The sequence below is a fragment of the Perissodus microlepis genome, chromosome 14 (genome assembly GCF_051167445.1).
Source record: "Perissodus microlepis isolate ML-2025 ecotype Zambia chromosome 14, ASM5116744v1, whole genome shotgun sequence".
Lineage (NCBI taxonomy): Eukaryota > Metazoa > Chordata > Actinopteri > Cichliformes > Cichlidae > Perissodus > Perissodus microlepis.
In genome coordinates this window covers 1680022-1703013 of record NC_140474.1, presented here as the reverse complement: position 1 = coordinate 1703013, position 22992 = coordinate 1680022, and the positions used below count along the sequence as shown (strand labels likewise).

General features: G+C 43.6%; 1 protein-coding gene across 1 annotated transcript; it reads right to left on the bottom strand.

Annotated features, from left to right (window-relative positions):
* Nucleotides 1–1076: 1076 nt before the first annotated feature.
* On the bottom strand, nt 1077–9289 carry gmnc (geminin coiled-coil domain containing). The gene is made up of 5 exons (XM_084951869.1): nt 9042–9289; nt 6704–6877; nt 5301–5386; nt 4617–4733; nt 1077–3891 (listed from the first exon to the last, which is right to left on the bottom strand). Exons 2-5 carry the CDS (start codon nt 6834–6836, stop codon nt 2944–2946), a joined length of 1284 nt encoding a protein of 427 aa, XP_084807995.1. The 5' UTR covers nt 6837–6877; nt 9042–9289; the 3' UTR covers nt 1077–2943.
* Between the last annotated feature and the right edge of the window lie 13703 nt (nt 9290–22992).

Genomic DNA, 22992 nt, shown 5'->3' with positions numbered 1-22992 from the left:
TGAGGGCGAGGAGGAGGACGGTCAGACTGGTTTAACTGGTAACAGACGAAGAGCAAACTCACAAAACTTTAATTCTTAGCGTGCCTCGAATCAGAAAGCTTCCTGAAAACTCATCGCACCTGCTACATCTGAATACAGCATCACTCCAATGTTTTTAGTGTTTCCAGGAGTGCAGGAGACGCCCGCGTGACCAAAAGTATGTGGACACCCTCTGCTGTCTTCTCAGGTCTGCACATGATGAGGCTCTGCTGTCCTCAACACAGGGCAGGAAAGTTTGGATTCAGGAGACAGACACTATCTCTACTTTTAAGATTAGGCTTCAAACTTTCCTTTTGCTAAAGCATATAGTTAGGGCTGGACCAGGTGACCCTGAATCCTCCCTTAGTTATGCTGCAACAGGTGTAGGCTGCTTATTCCCATGATGCACTGGGTGTTTCTTCTTCACTCACTATGTGTTAGTAGACTTCTCTTGTTATTAACCTCTGTCTCTCTTCCTTCTCTCACCCCAACCAATCACAGCAGATGGCCCCGCCCCTCCCTGAGCCTGGTTCTGCTGGAGGTTTCTTCCTGTTAAAAGGGAGTTTTTCCTTCCCACTGTCGCCAAAGTGCTGCTCATAGGGGGTCATATGATTGTTGGGTTTTTCTCTGTGTGTATTATTGTAGGGTTATAGTATAAAACGCCTTGAGGTGACTGTTGTTGTGAGTTGGTGTATAAATAAAACTGAATTGAATTGAAAGGCAGGCGTCTCTCGGTGGTTGTCTGGGTGAAAACAGCTTGTGGAGTGTCCCAGTGAACAAACTCTTGGACAGATAATCTCTGAGATTTTAACCTCTAACGTGTCCACGTCTTTGGTTTGGAACCAAACACCTGCAAGGAAATGAACCTTTGTGGCGACTGAGCTACTGTCAGCTGATGTTGGGGTCAGACTACGCTATGGGCCAAATCTGTGTCCTGACATCCTAAAGGGAAAAATAACCAACTCTAAAGCTCATAAAAAGCTTTAGTTTGGCCCACACACCTTCTAATAAATAACTGTGTTTGCTGTTTGACATGTTTGACATTTAGAGTCCAGCACTTAGAAATGAAGCACATTTTATTTTTACCTTGGATAATGCTTTCACATGTAAACATATCTAATAGTTTAAACCATGGGTTAAGAAAACGTTTTTCCAAATAATATGAAAACAATTTCATGTTAATTGGACTCACATGTAGGCAGACGATGTTATCAGACACGTTTTTATGGATATAGTAGAAAAATGAGATTTTAAAGTAAAACTTTGCATTTGAAAACAAAGCAGCTACATGATAACATAAACAACAACAGCTTTGGGCACATTTGAATCAAATGTAATTTCAGCGATCATTGAAAAACTTTTGCTGGATTTATTGGTAGAATGTTCCTAAAAACACACCAGTATGGAAAACATGTGAAATATGGTTAACACTGTGAACCATAAAAAGGAACTTTTTCTGTTGTTTTTTTAAACCCCAAGTTTAAAACAGCAGTTATTTGTTTTAGTGATCATTTAAAGGCTCAGAAAGTGAATCAGACCCCAATGACTCTTATGTTAAACACTGCGAGAAGGTTGGAGGGGTGATGGCAATCGTCATAATTAGTGTTTGAACTTGGTTTTGTTTTTTGATTCAGAGTAGTTTTACTTTTACTTGCTTTTACTTTTATTTCCACCCGCTGGTTCTTTTAAGGCTCCAAAGTCTAGTGGGGTAGAGTTTGAAAAGGATGGTGGTTTGGGGTGAAATACACTCCTTTACAACAGTAACCTTTACCAGTTATGAAATATGACCAGGTGACAAGTTTGTGCACAACTGTGAACATGTTTATTTCTGCTGTAATGTTGGACATTTTAACATGACAGTCTTTAAGTGATGACGTATGAATTCTGCTTCTGGGTCCAAACTACTCTGTGTTTATTAACGTTGTTGTGTTTATAACATGTTTTAATGCTTTGTATGTTGTTCTATTGAATCTGAACAGTCAGTGATCACTGTCGGCCTCTCTCAGTTTTTATTACCACTGTTCATTTTAAAGCTCAGTTTTTAAACCCTTTAACTCAGTGATGCTGCAGTGTTCGTTGGACTTTGGGACCTGAAGCAGAGTTTGGCCCCAGAAACTGCTAATGAAAGGGGGGTGACTGCCTCAGTTTTGGAGCCTCTGGTGGACACTAGAGGAACTGCAGTTTTTGGCACTTTGGATTTGGCTTAATTTCCAGCCCCAGGGCTTAATGTTGGCTTCAGCACATTTCCAATGCCTTGGTCCATTTAATAGTCTCTCGTTGAACCATAGTCAGTAGGTCCTCAGCTAACTCGCAGGAGCCAACAAGATTTCAGAAATGAACTCGTCATCTGGTCATAATGGCTCTGGTCCCTCACTGACATTCATGTGATACACATATATGTATGTAGAAAATACAGACTCAAAGCAGCAAAAGTTTCAGTACTATTATTTTTATGTGGCAGTTTCGAATACAGACTAAACGCATACAGGTGTTATTTTAGGCAGTTTTGTTAATTTGAATGTTTCATTAAGTTAAGATTACGTTTTTTTATTAGATCTATACTTAATAAAATGGTTTGGTTGCTCAGGCTCGTGTTTTTCTTTTCCAGTTGCTACTGTACTCTTAGCTTTTGGATTATTGAGTAAACAGAATGCAATCAAGTAATCGTCATTAATATAGGCATCATAAAGGCGACGTAAAGAGGTGTTTCCTTCAAGCTGTCGTAGGACAAAGGTCTCTGAACTGTCTTCAAGATTAATCTTAGGGTCCTTCAAGGCATTTTTTGATACTCAGTCCAGAACATTGTCTAAAAGCCATAGTGAGTCCACTTGAACTTGCTGTTCTAAAGGATCAGCCTGAGATGTTTATGCAGTAAGACAACGTGAGGCTTTTGATTGTCTTTCAGAGTAAGGACCATCTGGTTTCCTACGGTTCTTGTCTGGGAACCCAGGTAAAGTTCCACCGGCCCTCCACGTCCTTTCTGACAAAGGCCTGTCCCTGGGGGAAGCTGTGGGTCTTGACGCTGCTGGACGGACTGAGGGACATGCTGAATGCCAAATCTGTCCGGTTGCGAGGCGTATGTGGTGCTGCCGGAGGATGACATGGGCTCGTTGGAATGAAGCCACTAGCAGAACTCCTGGGTTGGTCTGCACCTGAAGGCAACACGGGGGTGGGGAAGACTCTTTCCGCTGGTGGGTTGAACTGGATCGTGTCTTGTGATGGTGTCTGGGTTTCTTGTAGTGAAGACCAGTAAGAGTGATGGTCAGCAGGATTTCCCTCCAGAGTCTGGACTTGACTGAAGGCAGTGAGAGAACAGGTCTCAGCAGACGGGGAGCTGTAGGTCCTGGTCGTGGCTTCAGGAAACTCGTAATGTGTGCTCACTCGAGTGGCAGTGAAGTCGTCTGGGCAGTTTGAAGCTGACTCAGGAGGATTTTCACAGTTTGCTTCTTGGCATTCAGCAGCACTGTACCTACAGCTGGTTTCATGTGTTGCTCTTTGACAGTAACTGTGGACTGAAGTGTCTGTGGATGTGATGACCGGAGGGCCGAATGAAGAGTTGGGATTGCATTCTGGGAATGAGGATGGATTGACGGCAGTATCGTAAACCAAACTCCTGAGGCTCCACTCAGAGGAGGACTCCTCGGATGTATCGATGGTGTCCCGATCCTTCAGTCCCAGAGTTCGAAGGACCCAGAGGTCCAGGTTTGGTTCTGAGCAAGCAGATGTCTCTAAAGACTCAGAGCAGAACTGGGCAGTGAGGTTCCTGCAGACTCTTTTGCTGATTTGTTGGGGGGGCGCTCGCTGATCCCCACAGAAACTGTCAAAGCAGGCCAGGCTTCTCTTCAGCTTCCTCCTCCCATCAGCAGTTAGTTTCTATAAGAAACAAGGACCGAATAACAGCAGCGTGTTATTATCTTCTTTATCGGTGGCAAACATTTAATGCTTTGATAGAGCAAAAGACATTTTGGACTGATATAAAAGTGAACTTTGAAAGACTTGAGATGTCTCCAGGATTAGTGATCCATGGTTTCATTAACAGTGTCTGAATGTTTCAGTTGGCAAAATTTGTTGTACATAATTTTTCTACTTCTGTACAAAAACATATTCATGTTAGAGCTACAGGGTGACGATGGATCTGAAGGCTGATGGGGTTGGTATGAAGTCAGCAGTGATGTGGACCCATACCAGTTTTTGTGTTAACGTGAGAGCGAGGCTGAGGGCATACCTGGTAGTTTACTGAATAGTTCCTACCTTCACCTACGACCACAAGATGGGCGTTACAAGCAGTTCAGCCTTAGATATAAGGTGAGGAGGTCGGCCATTTGGAAGACTAGAGCGTCCACATCGAAAGGAGGCAGCTAAAGTGGTTTGGGCGTCTAACTAGTTTCTCCTAGGCAAGTTATTTTTTCTCTTTTTGGGGGGCTATGACTAACAAGGAGAATCCCCCGGGCACACCCAGGACACATGAAATATGTCTCTATGACTGTCAGCTCAGTAGATGAAGATCTGAGTGTCTTTGTTTAGACTGCTGGTTTATTCCAGATCTCTTTTTTTGAATATGTGAGATGTGCTGTCAGTGCGTCTGATGCTGCACGGACCTTTGCCTTTTGTTCCAGGTTTCTCACAAAGGAGGAATTGAGGAATGCTCTGAGCTTGTTGTTCTCCTCCTGCAGCCTGGCCAGCTCCTCCTCCCTCTGCAGCAGAGTGTCCTGGAGCTGGAAGGATACAATCACATCACAGCAATGCAGATTATAAGGATACGGGTATATGAACTGCAGAGGTTCAGTCGCACACATCGACCAGTTCTTTTGAAATGTGTTACGGTTTACTGAATACACAGCGGATCATCTGCCTCCGTCACACCAACCCTCTGCATTGTCCTTGTTCACTACATCCATGAACCTCCTCTGAGGTCTTCCTCTTTTCCTCCTGCCTGGCAGCTCCATCTTCATCATCCTCTGTCCCTCCTCTGCACATGTCCAAACCATCTCAGCCTCTCTGACTCTGAGCTGTCCCTCTGATGGAGTCATTTCTGACCCCGTGCATGCTCTCTAACAAATATTGCTGTCAGTTAGACGTGCTAGATGTTTGCGTTCACAGTGTACCAGCTGAAATAAGAAGAAGTGTTACAGTAGCTTACTCAAAAAGGACAAAAAGAAACTGCTATACTTTGAGGGTCAGGTTGTGTCTTTTGCACTCCATGTTTAACCTCAGCTGCTGAGCTAACTGTAGTTCGTGTGCACTAAAACAATAATAAATTAAATGTGAGAACGTGTTGGCACCTGTTTGTTTCTCTGGAGGTGAGGAGAGAGATCTTCCGTCCACATCAGAGCAGCCGGAGGCGTGGAGTCAAAGACACAATGAGACTCTGAGAGGAAGACACACAGCAGACTTTAAACTGGTGGCAGTGGAGGATTTATTTGCCCGGCTGAAGTTCTGGATTCAAAACCATGCTCTCAAAGTCAGAGTAGGCTTTTTATTACATTTTAACACAGGAGTGTATGCTCAAGATTGGAACAACCTCCAGCTGGGCATTAGAGATTTGGTTCTTTTGAAACTTGTGTCCACATAACCAAATAAATAAATAAATAAATAGATTTGTCTTAATGTTTCAGGCCCAGAGGCTTCTACCTGTGAGACCACCCATTAGTTGCTGAGGTCCAATTTTAAACCCTCAAACTGAGGACTGATAGCTTGATTTAGACTTCTGCAGGAAATCTAGGTCCTAACTGACGTAACCAGAAACGTATTTTTCTCCTACACCACAACCTTGCACGTCATTCAAGTCTTTGTGGTATGCACCGACCCGACGTCTAGTTACATTTCTCTGGAGCTGCACATCAGGTTACATAGAAGGTTCCGGTTAATTACGCCGTAATTCTGACACAGAAGTATAATTCATGTGTTAGCCGCCGCTATCTTAGCTTTTTGAAACCAGATGTGACAGGTGAGGGGCGGGGCTAACCTTTCATTCGCATGGTAAACCATGGCTCGCTTTGAGCTGACTCTAATGTGACCCCAATTTAAAACACGTTGGATTTAAAAGGACTTGAAACCAACTGCCACGACCATAAATGAGCAGAAGGCTTTTATCCTCATAGACTTCTATATAATGACACTTCTATTTAAACCAGAGGAGCTGCCCCCTGCTGGCCATTAGTAAGAATGCAGGTTTCTTCCATTTCATCAATACTGGTTTCACTTCTACCACATCGAAACTTCCTTTAATTGTTATTAAAAGTCTTCACGACAATGCGTGGATGGTTATAAAGTCCTTGGTTTTTGGTCTTGAGGCTCTGATTTCACATCAGCAGCATCTAGTGGTCGTTAGAGGAGCTGCAGTGTGGAGAAACCAGGGCAGGGCATTCTTGACAAATTGGACTCTTGGAGAAAGAAGAGCCTGAGAAAATTAAAAGATGAATCTTAATATAAACTGTTCTGGATGTTTCCATCTGCAGCAAAGAGAGCTGAGACAGATCGCTCATGTTGAACCTGCCGGGAGCTTCTTGTGTTTGATGAATGATCCTCCAGCTCACTGATTCTCACTCTGCTGAATGTGGCATTTATAGAAATGTAGAATAATTCCTTCCATGAAGAATACATCGCAGTCAGCAGAGTACAGCTGCCTTCTGCATCCTCGGCCTCTCACTAACTGTTACTATCTGATGCTGTTAGTTGGACTCACCCCATTCGGGCGATGACTCGTCACGCTGCTCTCCGAGGTCGCTGAGGTCAACGGGGTCATGGACCCAAACAGAGGCCAGGGTTTCCATGGAACAGTCAACAGTGTCTGGGCCGAGAGCCAGGGCCTGGAGCATGAGATGGTGATGGTGAAGAAATGGAGAAGGACGGGGAATCCCTACAGAGAAACAAATGAAGGGAGGGAGGGAGTGTGTTTTTATACTTGTGTATCTATCTTTGTGGGGGCTGTTTAATCCTTGTGGGGACACGTTAGCTGCTCCACACTTTGGCTCGCGGTTTCAAAGAGTTGTTTGAGGTTCAGACTAGTGTTGATATGGTGACGATCAACACTTCAGAACGCAAAAGTATATGGACACCTGAACACTGAGATATCTGTACAACATTTATTCAGTGATGCTGTCTGCCCCCTACAGGCAACAAGAGGGACTACAGAAACCCTGGTCTGTTTTTCAGCTGCATGAACAAGACCAAGCCAACTCTGGTGGACCTCTATCAAGGCTGTTTTCGAGAATAAAAAATGTACCTAAAGAAGTGTGGCTACTCTTACAGAACAGAAGAAATCTTTTCTCCTCACCATGAAAAATAGAGCCAACAAATACCAAAACAAACAGCCATTTTTATTCCATTTTTCATTGTTGTTTTGGTGTATTTGGACCAACATTGCTGCCAAAACTGTCATAAAACTACTGTAGAAAAGGATCTACTACAGAAATGCTCCAGGGGATGTTAGGAGGCCACTCCTGTAAACATTTCTATGAGAGTGCACCCCTACAGGTCACAGATCACAAAACAGGAGCAGTAAAACTACTGCCTGCAGCAATACACAATGGGAAAAGTGCACACACTACAATTAGTTGTTGTTTTTTTGTTTTGTTTTTTAGCTCATTCTGCACTTAAAATGAATTTAATACAACATTTTAAAATAAAATCCAAGTATTGGAGCTTTATAAATTGGAATTCTGGAGTTGAACCTGGAACTAAATCATCTGATATTTAGCGTTAAATTTTGGGGGCAGTTCAGCAGGGACTAGAAGATATTTCACCCAATGCTGCGCATGTTTTTAATATTCTTGCAGCGGTCACAACCTTCTTCATGGTTTATTTCCCTTGAAAGCGCTTCTGCAGACCAGAGTGTCCACTTTAATTATTACCCCTTCATCCATAATCCCCCCCCCAAAAAAAAAAATGCAAATCCTGTCATCCTGTCAAGCATGTGTGCTATTTGTGGATAGAAACCAATTAAAAAAGTTTAGTTCTGAAATATTACAGTAATGTTTTTTTCTCCCATGTCCCCTGCGGGGCTCCGTAAAAATTAATGTATATAAGGTTAACTTCATTTATACATTAATGATCTGTTACTTTTTTAACTGCATGTAAACTGACTGCCATGATGTTAAATCTGAACATATTCAGTAAAAGGACGAGATGTTACAATCCCTGATAATGCATCTAGTCCTTTTACTGAATATGTTCAGAATGACTGTCATTCTGAACATATTCAGATCTGATTAATAATAATAATTTAAAAAAAAACATAGATATAACAAAAACCTTGTAAAATATTAACTGAGTGTGTGCCATGCATCATAGAGCTCAGATATTTTACACATTGACAAGAAACTCTTCAAAAAACATCAGAGATCTGCTTCTTATAGATTTGGTTAGATTTAATGTTCTACATGCAGAACAGTTGCTTAACAGTCCAAATCCCACCACTGTGTTGTTTTGGTTTTTGTGCCACCCCATTTAAAAACGCCCGGAGACTCCCCCGTGTCCCTTTGAATCTCTTAATTCAGACAATTCAGGGGAAAATGGACTCTAACCATGGGGGGTGGGGGGGTTACTTTAGTCAAAATACTCTCACTACTTTGTAAAACTCTTATTTAACACAACACTACTGTATTTAAAGTCTTTGTAATCCATCTGAATGAGTGCATGAAAATCAACTCATAAGTATTTTTTTACATTTCTGATTAAATATCCCCACTTCCTGTGGGCTCCCTCGTTTTTAAAAGCCCTGGAAACGCCCCTGACTGTAACTGTTATAATCATTACATGTGTAAAGTACCGGCATAAGAATGGATAGTTAAAAAACTGAACACTGGATTAAAATAACTGCACCTTTCTCAGTAAGCACAATCATTTTAACCACACAGATATGAAGCTGTGTCCAAAGCTCCCCCCAAACCTTTTAAATAAACCTGTTTAATAAAACCTTTTAAAATCTATTTTAAAACTCCGCTGCGGTCTGCGCCTCTCACTGCACCTGCCTGAAAAAAGTCCACACTTTAAAGCAGCTGCGTGTTCATCGTGTTTTCTACCTGCAGAGACTCAGAGCGCAGGAGAGCCGCGGGGCGCAGAAGTCTTCCCAGGTTTTCGGAGTGCGTGTTGCGCGTAAAGCTCAGCGGACTCTCGCTCGGGTCCCGAAAGAAGCGGTGACGGGCTGAAATGTCGCGATGCCCGGTTGAGGGTCCGGCCAGACTGCAGCCGACTGCAGCTCTCACACAGACAGGTGTGCGTGTGCAGATCCGTCTGTGCAGTCAGCTGTCGGGACGGAGCTGAGGGTCCCCCCTGCAGGCACGGCGCGGAAAAACTCCAGTTCTGAGTTCATTCATTCAGGCGAAAGCGGGCTCAGTGCACTTTGTGGAATATTCAGAAAAGAGCCACACGTGACAGGATCAGTGGGCAGACTGCAAACACCATTATGTGATACTGTAGGGGTGTCAAACATAAGGCTCTGGGTCAGATTTTCTACATGTTAAAGAAACACAGCTGCAGTAAAGGAAAACAATCTCAGCCAGATTTGCGCTGTAAATGTGTAAAATTACAGAAAATGTATTTTTCTGTAGTAAAAGTGTCTGCAGTGGGACCAGAGAGAAAAGGTGAGAATCTTTCAGTCCGTTAATTGTTTATTACTCATTACTTTGGTGGGGTGTGAATGGGAGTACGGGGGTTGTTCTCAGCAGGACAAACTGTCAAAATCATGAAAATTAAAAGTTGGAAGTCCAAAATGTTTGCACTCTTTCATATTTTAAAAATGTTGTCCAGATGGTCGCATTGGAGTCTCTGCTGGGCCGGTTCTGGCCCTGGGCCTCATGTTTGACACTCATAAGGCCCAGTCCTTGAGCAGTCCTGGATAACTAAGACTGTAAAATAGACTTCTGCTCCTGCCGTGGATGCGAGCGATGGGAGGGAAGAGATGTTTTCAGATGTGAGTGGTTGATGGAGCTGGAATGAAAATGGATGGATCAGGTTTTAGGTATTAGGTACACCTGTTCACCTGGTCTCCTTAAGACAAACCTTTCATTAGCCAATCACACGGCAGCAGCTCAGTGGATTTAGGCATGACCAGGATGTATGTTCACAGGTTTGAATGCAGAGATGGAGCAAGTGTAACCTGTCTGCAGCTGCTAGTGCTGAGATTTATCACTGACACACACACACACACACACACACACACACACACACACACACACACGCAGAGAGTTAATCTGCAGTCTGACAGCAGGTCTGTTAAACTGCAGCAACAATTAGGAGTCTAATTCACAGACCGGCATTCCAGCGAGGTGACACATTAACGGAAGAAGAGGGACGAAGAAGAAAGGGAGGAGGAAAAAAAGAGGAGGTGCGGGGAGATACAGAATTTATTTTTATTTGAGTACAATACAGCGGATTATGCAGCGACCTTTGAGCTCTCTGCTGGGTCAGAGGTCAGAGGTCGGCTGCAGCAATGGCTCTCAGGCTCAGATCGTTTACTCTGGTCTTGAAAGTCAAGATCAGGCTTCTGATGAGCGTCAGGCAGCTCTTCACCACCAGCTGAGGGACAAATCTGTTCCCCCACCCCTGCTGTGAGACCGCTAAACCATTAAAAATGACTTTCCCCATCAGCTTTTGTGGCTGGTTAAGCGCTTGTAGATGGGGTGGAGGCTGGGGGTTAATGAGCTCCACCAGCAGACCTGCTGCTCATCAAATAGCAGCAGTGTGAACACAGTGGCCATATGCCGAGCCTGCAGGAGAGGGCAGGTTCAGCACACTCATGGAGGAGGCAGTTAAAGCAGCTCTACACATTTAAGATTTCAAAGTTTCCCAGAATGAATGAAAAACCTAAAACTAAAACTAGGCGTGACAAACATTTTATTCACTGAATTAAGAATAAAAAGTAGAAGCAGAACTAAAACTCGTTGCTTACCTGCTGAGGCTCTGGTCATTTTATTTACTGACATCTAAAAAAATACCATTTAAATATAATAAAGACTTAAAATAACACTGAAACTGATCAAAACTAAACCAATAAAAGCTGAAGTGAAACGAGCAGCCTTCCAGTACAGACAGCACAGTCTCAGATTAACTCCAAATTTATATATTGATTTGCATCACAGGTGGGGTCTGGAAAAAAATGGATCTGGATCCAGGAATTGGACATTGTGACAAACTTGTTCCAAATGCACCATCACAGCTTCAGATCCTGCTGGGACGTTCTTCCCTCACCGGGGAACTATCAGCTCAAGAACTGAAACGACTCAAATACAAACAAAGACAGCCCATCATTTCAGCATTTATTAACAGAGATGTGTCCGACTGTATCGGTCTCTGACATCACTGGAGGAAGTCTGGTCCACTCCTCTTCACAGAGTTGCTTCGGTTCATCGAGGTTTGCAGCATTCGTCCATGCACAGCTCTCTGAGCTCTGCAGCACTTTGATTCTTTTCTTTTTCAGTCGTTCTGGTGCAGATCTGCTGTGCTTGGGGACAGATGGCCTCACACTGGTATACGGAGGAGTTTGTGGTCCACTCAGTGACTGTGAGGAGCTGAAATCCTCACCCCTCTACCACTGTACAAGCCTGCTGTTGTCAAACATGTGTGGCTCTGTGGCACAGCGGGCAGTGCGTTGGACTTCTAGGCCACTTTTGAGGAAGAAATTCAAAGGTTGTGGGTGTCCCCTCTGAGCTCCATGGAGTAAGGATGGACTCTGTGTTTTGGTTCAGCTCATGCTGAATGAATAATTACAGGGTGTAATATGTCGTGTGTTGCAGTTCATCGGAGGTTTGGGTTACGTCATTTTAAGACCTTCTGAGGCTCAGATGATCTTTTATTGTCTGCTCGAGCTCAGAGTTGATGGTTAGTTTGTAGTTTTCGTGTCTGCTCCTTTAGTTGCTCTTTATTAATATCAACGTTGTATTTTTAATAATCATGACACATCGTGGCATCGCATCTTTCTTTGATGACCTCCACACTGATGAGAGCTCATCACAACTGTGGTTCAACGGTTTCTATGGAAACATCCACCTTGTGGTAGCACCAGAGGAAAAGTCAGAGGTTCGTTAAAGTCAGCAGCGCTGTGTGTGTGTGTGTGTGTGTGTGTGTGTGTGTGTGTGTGTGTGTGTGTGTGTGTGTGTGTGTGTTTGGGAGTGTCGGTCAGCAGGTCGCCCTCTCAGCTCCTCTTTGAAGTGTCTCCGTTGCAGCCGGCCTTCGTGCTGAGCTCTCATTCACAGCCGCTGGATCAGGACGCCCTCTGCCAATTACACGGAGCCTCCGGGCTGCCGTAGCTCACCAGCACGCGTCTGACAGGCAGCAGGTCGGAGGATTACTGACCCACCGAAGCCAGCTGGTTTAGTTTGGCGCCTGCTGAAGTGTCTTTGAGCCAGGCACTGAAACTCTGACATGGGTTCCTGTGCGGCTTCATCATCACTTCCTCAATAAAAACATCCGTCCTCAGTTCAGTGTGAATTTATTTGAGTCTTTAATGAGAGCAGTGAGGGTCCAGGCAACAAGTGCTGTTTGTGTTTTAACAATAAGTATGTTAACCTCTTCATCAGCACCTGATCCGGCAGGCTTCAGTCCTGGAGCACCGGAGCGTGTGAATTTAAAAAAATACACAATCCAACAACAACAAAGGTGCACAAAAAACTAAAAAACTACAAATGTAAAACAAAAACATAAAAACTCAAAAAATTACAAAGAGGAAAAAAGAAGAGACACAAAGAGAAATATCTAAAATAATTCATGAGTCACGATGACGTCTGCAAACACTGAATATTTTACATTTATGTGATTTTAGACAGATTCACGTCGGCTGTATTCAGAGTCATAGGAACGAAGGATGTGTGTGTTTGTGTACGTGTGGCTGTGAAGAAAAGCTCACGTGTTTTAATGTCTGCTGCTTTTAACACCTTCAACCTGCCTCCGGTGGCGGCAGCAGTTAGCCGATAATTACCCCTCCGCAGGGCAGTATGGAGGGCTACAGGTGGGCTACCTGGTGGTCTCACACAGGTTCAGTGGGACAGATGTTAAATCCCGCCTGCCCTCCTCCTTACTCCTCCTCCCTGCTGGGATCCTAATAACAGTGGGCCGGGCAGCAGGATTTGTTGGACAACAGCGGCGGCTGCCTGACTGCCAGCAGCCTGTTCTCCGCTGGACGCCACCTCCACCTCAGGTGCACCCAAATCTGACCTCGCTGTGATTAAACAATCTGCTGCTTCACTCAGAAAAGTTTTAACTGGATCCAGGAGAAGCCGGTGAACCCACCCGAGACGGTAACCATCAACATGACCACAATCGGGGAACCGTAAACCACATTTCAACACTCCCACACCAATAACAACCTTCACTCATCAACCACAGACCCTCATACGGTCCCCGTAAACCACGGCGTCTGTGCTGTACACCACACAGGAATGAGAATGTCTGAGCACGAGCTGCAGGAGGCACGAAAGCCTGAAAACCTCCATGCAACAGTCACACTGAGCTGCTCCAGCCGTACACTAGACACAGTAAACACCTCTGAATGTTTGGAAGCTTCAGCTTTGTGTTAGCGGAGGGGTTTTTTGGAGCTAGAAGTGACCGTGGAGTGCTACCTGATCACCTGATGCTAAGTTGATTACCTGCTAATTTGTGCTCATTAACATCCAAACAGGACGTCCAAGAAGAACTGCAGCTGTTCTGGAACGAGGGTTAGGGAGAATCCCAAGTGCAGTTTTTATAAGGTCCAAACTGACCACGAGCTGTAAACTTAAAGATGTGCTGCACGTGAACAGCACTGATAGCGAGCTGCAGAGGCCGTGAATGACCATTGAAGCGTGTCTGAGACTCGAGTCCGCTCGAAAGAACAAGAGCGATGCAAAAAGACGAGAGTGTCGTCCAACGCAGGACGAAATACGGCCAACACGCTGCTCGAGGTCACGTTTATGGCTGCATGAGAGGAAAGAAATCACTCTGTGTGTGTGTGTGTGTGTGTGTGTGTGTGTGTGTGTGTGTGTGTGTGTGTGTGTGTGTGTGTGTGTGTGTGTGTGTGTTAACCTGCCTGGTTAAACCTGAGTGTCTCCTGTGGAGATAAGCTGAAGACACACACACACATTAACTACCCCCCTCAAAACACAAACATGGACACACAGGACATGTAATATCCTCGTTACACACACACATTCATGCATGCATGATATCACACACACACACACACATCACACCCGGCCATCATTCCCAGCTCTGTGTGTGTGTGTGTGTGTCGTTGGCTGCCGGCCTCGTGCTGCTAAGCTTCTTTTACGTGCACAATGGCGCCCTGCTGGCAGCTCAGGGCCAATTAAAGCCCTGTGAGAGAGAGAAACACCTCCAGGCGTCTAACCTCGATCGCCCATGGTTCTGATCTCTGAGGCGGACCAACCAGCTGCTTCACCTCCGGCATGAAAGCAACATGTTCTCATATTACATCAGTTTATCAGTCTGACAACCCCGGCTGCTGACAGGTTGGCAATCAAATGTCTTTAACACATGAAAAACACTTTGTGTGCGAATAGACGGTAACATCACCTGAAACAGCTCAAATCTAAACGGCTGAGACGTCTCTGCTTCACGTGCTTCGATGCCTCTCTAACACAAGTTCGCTTATTATGTTAGTAATGGAGTCAACCAATCAATAACCTCAGTGACGCTCACAGGTCTGGAGCGGTTGGAGCTTCACCAGGAGCTACTACACAGCACAACTTGTTTAAGGGACACATTCAGCCTGTAGTCTCTGCAGAACAGCAGAAAGCATCATATCATACCTTTCAGATGTTTATCTTAATCCATAAAGTGCTTTTGAGATGTGCAAGTCAAATTTAACAACCCCAAATTCAACAAATTTGGAAGGCTGTCTAAAATACAGAAAAAGAATGCACGCTGTAAACTTTATAAACCAATATTTTACTCACAATACGACAGAAAATATATCACATGTTTAAATCAAGACATTTTACAGTTTTTTGGAAAATGTGCTCTCATTTTGAATTTAAGGGCATCAAAAACGTTTGAATGTCTGAAAGGCTTTTGATATGTTTTCATGTTCTATTGTAAGTAAAGTTGCAGTTTTTGTGCACAGCGTTTTTGAAACGGGGTTTTTAAACTAAATTAAGTTTGCATCCTTTAAAGCAGGGGTGTCGGACTCCAGGCCTCGAGGGCCGGTGTCCTGCAGGTTTTAGATCTCACCCTGGGTCAGCACACCTGAATCAAATGATTAGTTCATTACCAGGCCTCTGGAGAACTTCAGGACATGTTGAGGAGGTCATTTAGCCATTTCAATCAGCTGTGTTGGTTCAAAGACACATCTAAAACCTGCAGGACACCGGCCCTCGAGGCCTGGAGTTCAACACCTGTGCTTTAAAGGATTGATTGAAGCAGGAGGATGCTGGTGGAGGTCATGGTGGTTCCATGTTTCACTACAATACATTCAAAATCTGTTTATGCTGATGATCTTTGTATATATGAAGGTTTTCACCAGATCTGATCTTATTTAATATCTTTACATTTTTTAGTTCCAGCTGTGTTCCCTGATGTTTCCATTTTTCCAATTACCTGTGTGTGTGTGTGTGTGTGTGTGTGTGTGTGTGTGTGTGTGTGTGTGTGTGTGTGTGTGTGTGTGTGTGCACCAAGGTAAAAAAAAGAGGTCATCAAGGTTAGTTTTTGTTTATTAACTCCAACCTCCGATTCTGCATTGTGGGTCTGCTTTCTGTTTAAGCAGACCCAACATGCAGAATGACTCTGCTTCATGTTATTCCTGTACACCAACTTGAGGTAAAACATCTTTCTTTACCGTCTGTACATCCAGCCTCTGTTCATATTCTCTTCCTTAAAGGTTTGTTGAAAAATAAAGAATTTCCTTCAATCAAATCAATCATCTGAAGATAGAAAGTGAGGGTTCCCTCACAAAGCAGATTTTCAGTGATGATACCATCTTCTATAAGAGCATATTTATGTTTCAGAAGAATAAAGAGCCATGACAGCACATCACCCTGCAGTAATGTTTGTCTTGACCATCTGCGATTATCTTTGATGATGTTTTTTCACATTTATTTCAACAACCTGCAATAAAAACAGGTCAAAATGACAGCTTATGTTCCAAACACCACTAACAGCACAGAGGAGTCAGGTGTCACCCAGGCAGCGTGCCGAGCCCTCATTCAGAACAATATACCAACACACCTGGTGACATCAGCACCAGCAGTCCCTCTGATTGGCCGTCTGTATGAGCGAGCTGATTAGAAGAGGTCAGCAAGTGTTTGAGTGTGTGAATGAAAGTGTGCCACTACTGAAGCATGTTAAACGTTTGTACAAAGCGTTCTTCCTGTTACTGAAAGGAGGGGAGATTTGATCCTCCTGTAAGTGAGGCAAACCTGTATGTTGTCAGTCAGTTTCAGGTGGTGTAACTGAATCGCTGTAACATGATGCTGTTTGTTCTCTAAACACTGGAGACGATCACAGAACCATTCAAATGTTTCTCCGTTTAGTGGAGACAGAAAAGCAAAAAAAGCTCAAACTGTTCTGAGAAATTTCAGATTTTAGTTTCAACAGTTTAACTTCCTCACTTTGAAAAAATTAATTAAAATTTTCAAGTTGTTATATTATATTTAGTAAATCTTTGAAATGAAGAGGTTAATAGATGATGACATTTACAAAGAACAAGGGCGAGAGGTTGAATGATGCCATTGTTATTTAGAAACTTACTGAATTAAATATTTCCAGTGAAATTATTTTTATTATTAATAATATATTGTCCAGTTTGTATTTCAAACTTTTGAAACTGTTTCTATCATACTGAAAAATTCCTTCTAAGAGTTAGAGTTAGGCTACTGAGCTATGCAACCCATAGCAGCAGGTTTGGAAATCATGCCTCACACTCAAAGAAAATCAAGTCGTCTGCTTCTCTTACAGGGTTTGGTCGACTAATCTGCTAATCGGTCTACGAATCACCCCACCCAAATCAGTTGATGAGTTTTTATATGTTCCTCTTAATTATACATATTTCTCCTGTTTGTCATTTATTGCTGCACAGTTGGTGTGGAGCACCCATCATTTCGATGTACATGACAATCACAATAAACGGCGATTCTATTCTATTCTATTCTAAACGTAGCTTTGACTCGTAGTTTGGGTTCTGTTCGCACAGAGGAAAATCCAGGTGAACTCCAAGCCAATCAAAAAGCCAAACTGCAAACCACGTGAGAATGTTCCGTCCACTGATTGGCTGGATGTGTCGGAGAGCAACAAACTAAATACAGGAAGAAGGTGCTCTTTTCTACACTATTGGAGAACCCAAGAATTTACACCCATTTCATGGCTGGATGTTGGTCAGTGCAGACTTTTGCACATCTACAGTACGTTTCCTCATCGTGGCCAATGGAAGCTTTTTAGTTTAGACTTGCAATGTGCACCTGGGAACTGGTTTGGATCCGTTTTCTATCTTTTCAAGTCAAATATCTCAGCTTTACTTTAAATTACAGTTAAAACAGTGACCAAAGCTGCAAACGCAACCTTTAACATTTAAACTGTGCCGTTTTGTGCATGGTTTTTTTTGCTTCTAGCCACATGCAGCATCCACACGGCCAATCCTCTCATGATGATATACAGCAGGGTGATTAAACATTTATATAAGAAGCAACTACAGCTGATGTAATGTTAACAACTGACATGTTTGAAACTGATCATTTGTCTACGTGTGTCTTCCATTGTAAACCTACTAATCAGTGCTAACATTGATAACATTACCCAACAGTGTTCAGTTTCATAAATCATAAAGTGTCACGATCTATGCTAACGGTCCCTATGATGTTCCAGTTACCAAAGCAGTGGAGATAGTAATAAACAGCTGGACCACCCTCAACACTGACCAAATATGCCTCCTCGTGGAGCCGTATCTTCAATCCACGTATTTCCTCAGAAGCATGAGTGTGTTCCCCAAACGCACCAACAGAGGTGGAAACTGTTTTTGCAAACTGTTCCTTTATACATAAATATAATACTGAGACACAAAATGATACAAACTAAAAGAGAACGTCGTGAAGCATTCGGTGCAGTTTTCCTCAGTAAAACCGTCATCAGCCCATAAAAGCTGAAGGTTTTTGATATTTCAGTCAAACAGCAGCAGGTCGGACTCACGGACTGCTGTCGGTCTGTTGTTCGCTCCACTCCCCAAACTAATCTGGTTTAATCCCAACAGGAATCCAGCAAACTAACGCCTCTAAATCTAAAATCTGAGCACGCAGCTTTTCATTACTTCCATATTAGAGCTCCGTGCTAATACGGCTCGATTTAACACAGCGGCTAATGTCCCCAAAACAGCTCTGAGTGTCTCAGGCTGTTAACGTCTGCAGCACACATCGAGTTCACGAAGGCCTAAAAGTTTGCAAACGCCAGTTTATGAAGTCGGGATTCACCAGGATTCATCTTCCACCACAAGTTTCCTGTTGGAATCTTAGTTCAGATTTAAAATTTACAAACATGACAGCACAGCAGTAAGACACTGACACAGTGAGGTGTTTTCACTCTCCTAACCCTGAACAGGTGAGCTGAGACCAGCTCGAGGTTAACGGGGAAGCAGTGATGCCGTCCTCATCCTGCTATGAGGATCTAGATGTTTCGGTCAGTTTTGAAGTCTTTGTTTTTGTTCTTCACATTAAAAATAAAGAAAATCCTTTAAATAATTTGATGCCCGAGTAGTTTTGGACTGAGAACCAGAAGTCTTTGTGTTTCTTCAAACTTATTTGATCTCCTTCGTCCATCCGTCAGAGTGCGAAGCCTCCGATCTCTGGTGTCACCTAAGGACAAACTGCTGGGCTCAAAAATGTGACAGGAGGTTTGTAAACCTGAAAACCTTCTTTTAAACACAAACACTCCTCTGAAAGACGAGTGTAGCCACCGCCACCACAAAAGCACCCAAACATGAGCAGAAAGGGCCGAGAGCGGGGCTGCCGGTGGCTGTTGTGTCTCTAAACCAAACACTGAGTGTCTGAACAGCAGCCAAGCCTGAAGGGGCAACCGGCGAGCCAACAACGCCGGTCCTCATGGCAACCGTAGTAGTAGTAGCAGCGAAAGAAAGAAAATCGAGCTATTCAGAGAATGCACAACAACGTTTAATGTGTTACTCCACTGTGTGTCTAACACTGGAGGTGGGTGGAGTTTGGTGATATGTAACAGCTGGTGTGAGAGGACGCGTGGCTGCAGCGTTCAAAGAACACAAACGTGCAGACTTTAAAAATGGAGCAGCGACTGAACGACATGTACGAACACCACAAGGAGGATGATGTCATCATCACAGACTGTATATAAAAGATGGATGAAACTTCCTGGTCTGAAATGTAGAGCAAACGTCTGAAACCTGCAGTCACGACAGAGTCACCATAAAACAGCTTCCCCACCTCACAGAGAGTCATTTACAAAAAGAAGACAGGACTCAAGGGACGAGGGAGCAGAGAAAGGATGGAAGGAAGGGAGGAAAGAAAAAGACAAAAAGAAACAAGGAAACAAAGGAAGGAAGGTTTTGAAAGCATTACTCAAAACATATATTTAGAAGAACATTTAGCAAGAAGTTTTTCTTTTAAACATTTTTAAAACTGGTTTAAAAATCAGAGATTTGTGTAAATATTTGTTAGGAGTTCAGCAGCCTTCAGTGTCGGTCCTCAGAAGGGCAGACAGAGTGTGTACACCACACAGGAATGTGTGTGTGTGTGTGTGTGTGTGTGTGTGTGTGTGTGTGTGTGTGTGTGTGTGTGTGTGTGTGTGTGTTCACACTGTAGCGATGGACCCAGGCCAGAGCGTCCCCAATGAGCACGCTCAGACCAGGGAAGAGCCCACCAATCAGAGCGCTGCTGCCAGTTTTGCTGTCGCGGGGGGCCGCTGGCATCAATCAGGTCCTCAGGTACCTGCCAATAAAACACACACACACACACACACACACACACACACACAGTTTACTTGTTGTTTACCTCCTTCACTCTGCAGCAGCCAATTAGGGTTCAAAGAGAGACTCAAAAAGTTGCATCACTTAAAGGGTCAGTGAACCCAAGTTAATCAAATCAAAGCTTTTGTGCTTCAAAGTGAGAATCATTTTATGTAAAAAACACAAACTCAGTGAACTTCAGATAAAAAAAATAAAGATTTTAGCAGCTTCATAATCAGAGCAGACGGCAAAGACACCGAGAGACAGAAGTACAGCACAGTCACCTGGAGACAGCGAGGGTCTGCACCTGAGACACACTGCAGGAATTCAGCTCACACTGAGCATCAAAGTTTCATTCAACAGAAACCAGAAAGAGTTTACATCTATGTTTCTTCTTCAGGGATCTTTAGTTTTTTTAATTAACACAACAATAAAACAAAAAACCTTGACAAAAACAACACAAACCAAACATAACAATGTGCACAAAGGATGTAAAATTACAAAAGCATGTCAAAACTTTCAATGCAGTTATTAAAATGTGATGAAAAACAACAAAATCACGATCAGAACAAACAAAAAGAAATCAAAAGCCACAAACTGATGTAAAATTGCACAACAATAAATACATTACAATAAAGGTCCTTTATTGTAAATGTCATAAATGTCACTTCAGGTCAGAACATGATGTGAGATGACAAACAGTTGGCCAAAAAGATGCAACATGTGGACACAAAATAACAAAATGACCTCAAAGAGCGATGAAATTCCCCCAAGACAAAAGTGAAATGGACACAAAGTCCCGTGAAATTACGTCCAAAACGGCACCGAGACATAAAACCAAAAACTGTCCAAAAAACAGATGTAATTACACACACACAAAGACCGTAAAATGATGTGAAATCACAAAACTTTAAAGGATGACCAGAAGTGACAAAAGCAGGAGCAAAAGCGCCAAAATGACTTCAAATAATATAAAATTAGAGAAAAAAGACAGAAGATGCTATGAAACAACCGAGAGACACAAAAGCTGCTTTAATATACCTCCACCTTGTGGCCACAGGAGGAACTACAGCTGTGGGATGACGGGTTAACACTGGTGGAGCCTTTTACACTAAAGTGTTTCCTCCTTCTGACTGACCACAGTTTTTGTTTCACCTCAGCCTCTGCCGGGTTGGAAACACGCACAGAGTCAGAATGTCAGCTTCAGTGTGCACAAACTGACACAAAATACCCACAAACACAAACAAACACACAAAACAACCAAAAACAGCATCAAAATCGCCACAAAGTGGTTTAAAATATCTGCAAACATGTAGAAAATGGTCCAAAAAGGGCAGAAAATGAAAACAAACTGATGCAGCATTAGCCAATCAAATCCCACAGAGACATAGAAGAACCAAAAACATCACAAAGAGACAAAAAAATATAATTAACAGTTGAGAAATCACAAAAAAAGACCACAAAATGAACCATCTCACATCATTTAATCCTCACTGTGCACTAAGGGCTCCACAATGATGTAGAAAGCAAAGATAAACGACAGATGACAATAAAAGTAATTCACAGCATCTTCTTCAGTCCTGAAGGACACGATGAACGACCCCGAGCGCCTCCTCTGGCGCCACCTGGAGGACAGGCACACACTTGAGGTACTGCTTCTTCACCAGCTGCTTCTCATCACGCTCGTCACCCCGCGTGTGTCAGTGAGCCGTGTGATTGGCTCATTAGTCTGTATAAAAACAAAGGCAAGCAGCCAGCCAATCAGCATAAAGAAAACAGACCTCTGCTGCTTTCCCAGCATGCCTTGGGAGCGTGGTGGTCCGGCGAGTTGGAGCTGAACACGAAGATCAAAACCTAAAATAATAAGCTGGACACAAATTAAATTAAAGCTTTAAAGTTAAACACCAACAGCTCGGTGAGTCCGAAGGATCAGAGCCGATATTCTGATATATGAGCCGATGTTTTCTTTCAGGCACATTAATCATAGTCAGAATTATTAGTGAGTTCTCATTAAGGCCGTAAGGAAGCGTGAACACTGTGTAAATAAGAGAGAGTTTGTGTGTGGGCTCTGTGGGGAGCTGTAACCATCCGCTTGGTGGTTTCGTCCCTTTAGTCGCAGCCGTGTTGCTGTCGGTGAGACTGAGAGCAGCTGATGGCTTTCGCAGGTCTGCTGTGTGGGACGGGTCGAGTCCAGGTCACAACCGCAAAGTCATGACTGGAACACTTTCAACGGGAGTGTGAGGGAGCTCCAGCAGGTCAGAGATACTGGAAACTGGGAACACCAACCCCACCCCACCACACCCGCCCACCGGCTGTGTGTTAAATTAATTTGTTCTTTTCCATCAGCTCGTCCCTGCAGCTGTCATTGCCACAGACGCACAAAACAAGCGCTCCTCTGTCTGCTGAGACGTCACTATGTTTGTTTCCGTCTGTTGGCCGCATCAGGTAACAAAGGGCCGTCTGAGGAGACGTGCACGGTCGTTAGCAGGAATCAAACCTGAGACCTCTCCGTCGTCCGTCAAACAGCAGCAAACCTCTGTCAGCGGAGCAGATTCTCAGCTCGTCTGGCCTCAGACAAACTTCCCCACCGGCCTCGTGTTTATTTTAAGCTTTTTCTCACGAGTGCAGGTTAACATCGCCGCAGCTGCTACTGTGCACTTTACTTTACTTTTTTACTTTATTTTCATGGCTTCTGTGCTTCAAAAAGAAGTCCAGCTGTATAAAAATAACTCACTGCTCACTTGATCATTAAAGGTGGACATAGCCACGCCCCCTAGTTATCAAACTTAATACACAGCTATTATAGAGACCGCGGCTGTTTTTGTACCAGGCCTAAACATGATTATTCCGGCTGTAAAGTTTTAACGAGGACAGACTCACTGCCGGAGCCTCAAGTGGACATTAGAGGAACTGCAGCTTTTGACACGCCTGCGTTGCCCCTTGCTTCAACATCAGCGTGACTTTTATTTTGAAATTTCCTTTCAATCAAGACTGGACTCAGTTATTCAGAGGCGCCTGTAACTTCTTTATTGCAATAATGTGAACAATGTTTTCTTCTTTGCAAACAGAGACAGTATAAAAGACGC

What these genes read in the sequence shown, in the direction of transcription:
- gmnc (XM_084951869.1), bottom strand. Translation starts at nt 6,836, where the DNA reads ATGCTCCAGGCCCTGGCTCTCGGCCCAGACACTGTTGACTGTTCCATG. An exon ending in CGAGTCATCGCCCGAATGGG is followed by an intron (nt 5,387 to 6,703) that starts GTGAGTCCAACT and finishes TCTTCCTCTCAG; the next exon opens with AGTCTCATTGTGTCTTTGAC. An exon ending in ACCTGGAACAAAAGGCAAAG is followed by an intron (nt 3,892 to 4,616) that starts GTCCGTGCAGCA and finishes TGTTTCTTATAG; the next exon opens with AAACTAACTGCTGATGGGAG.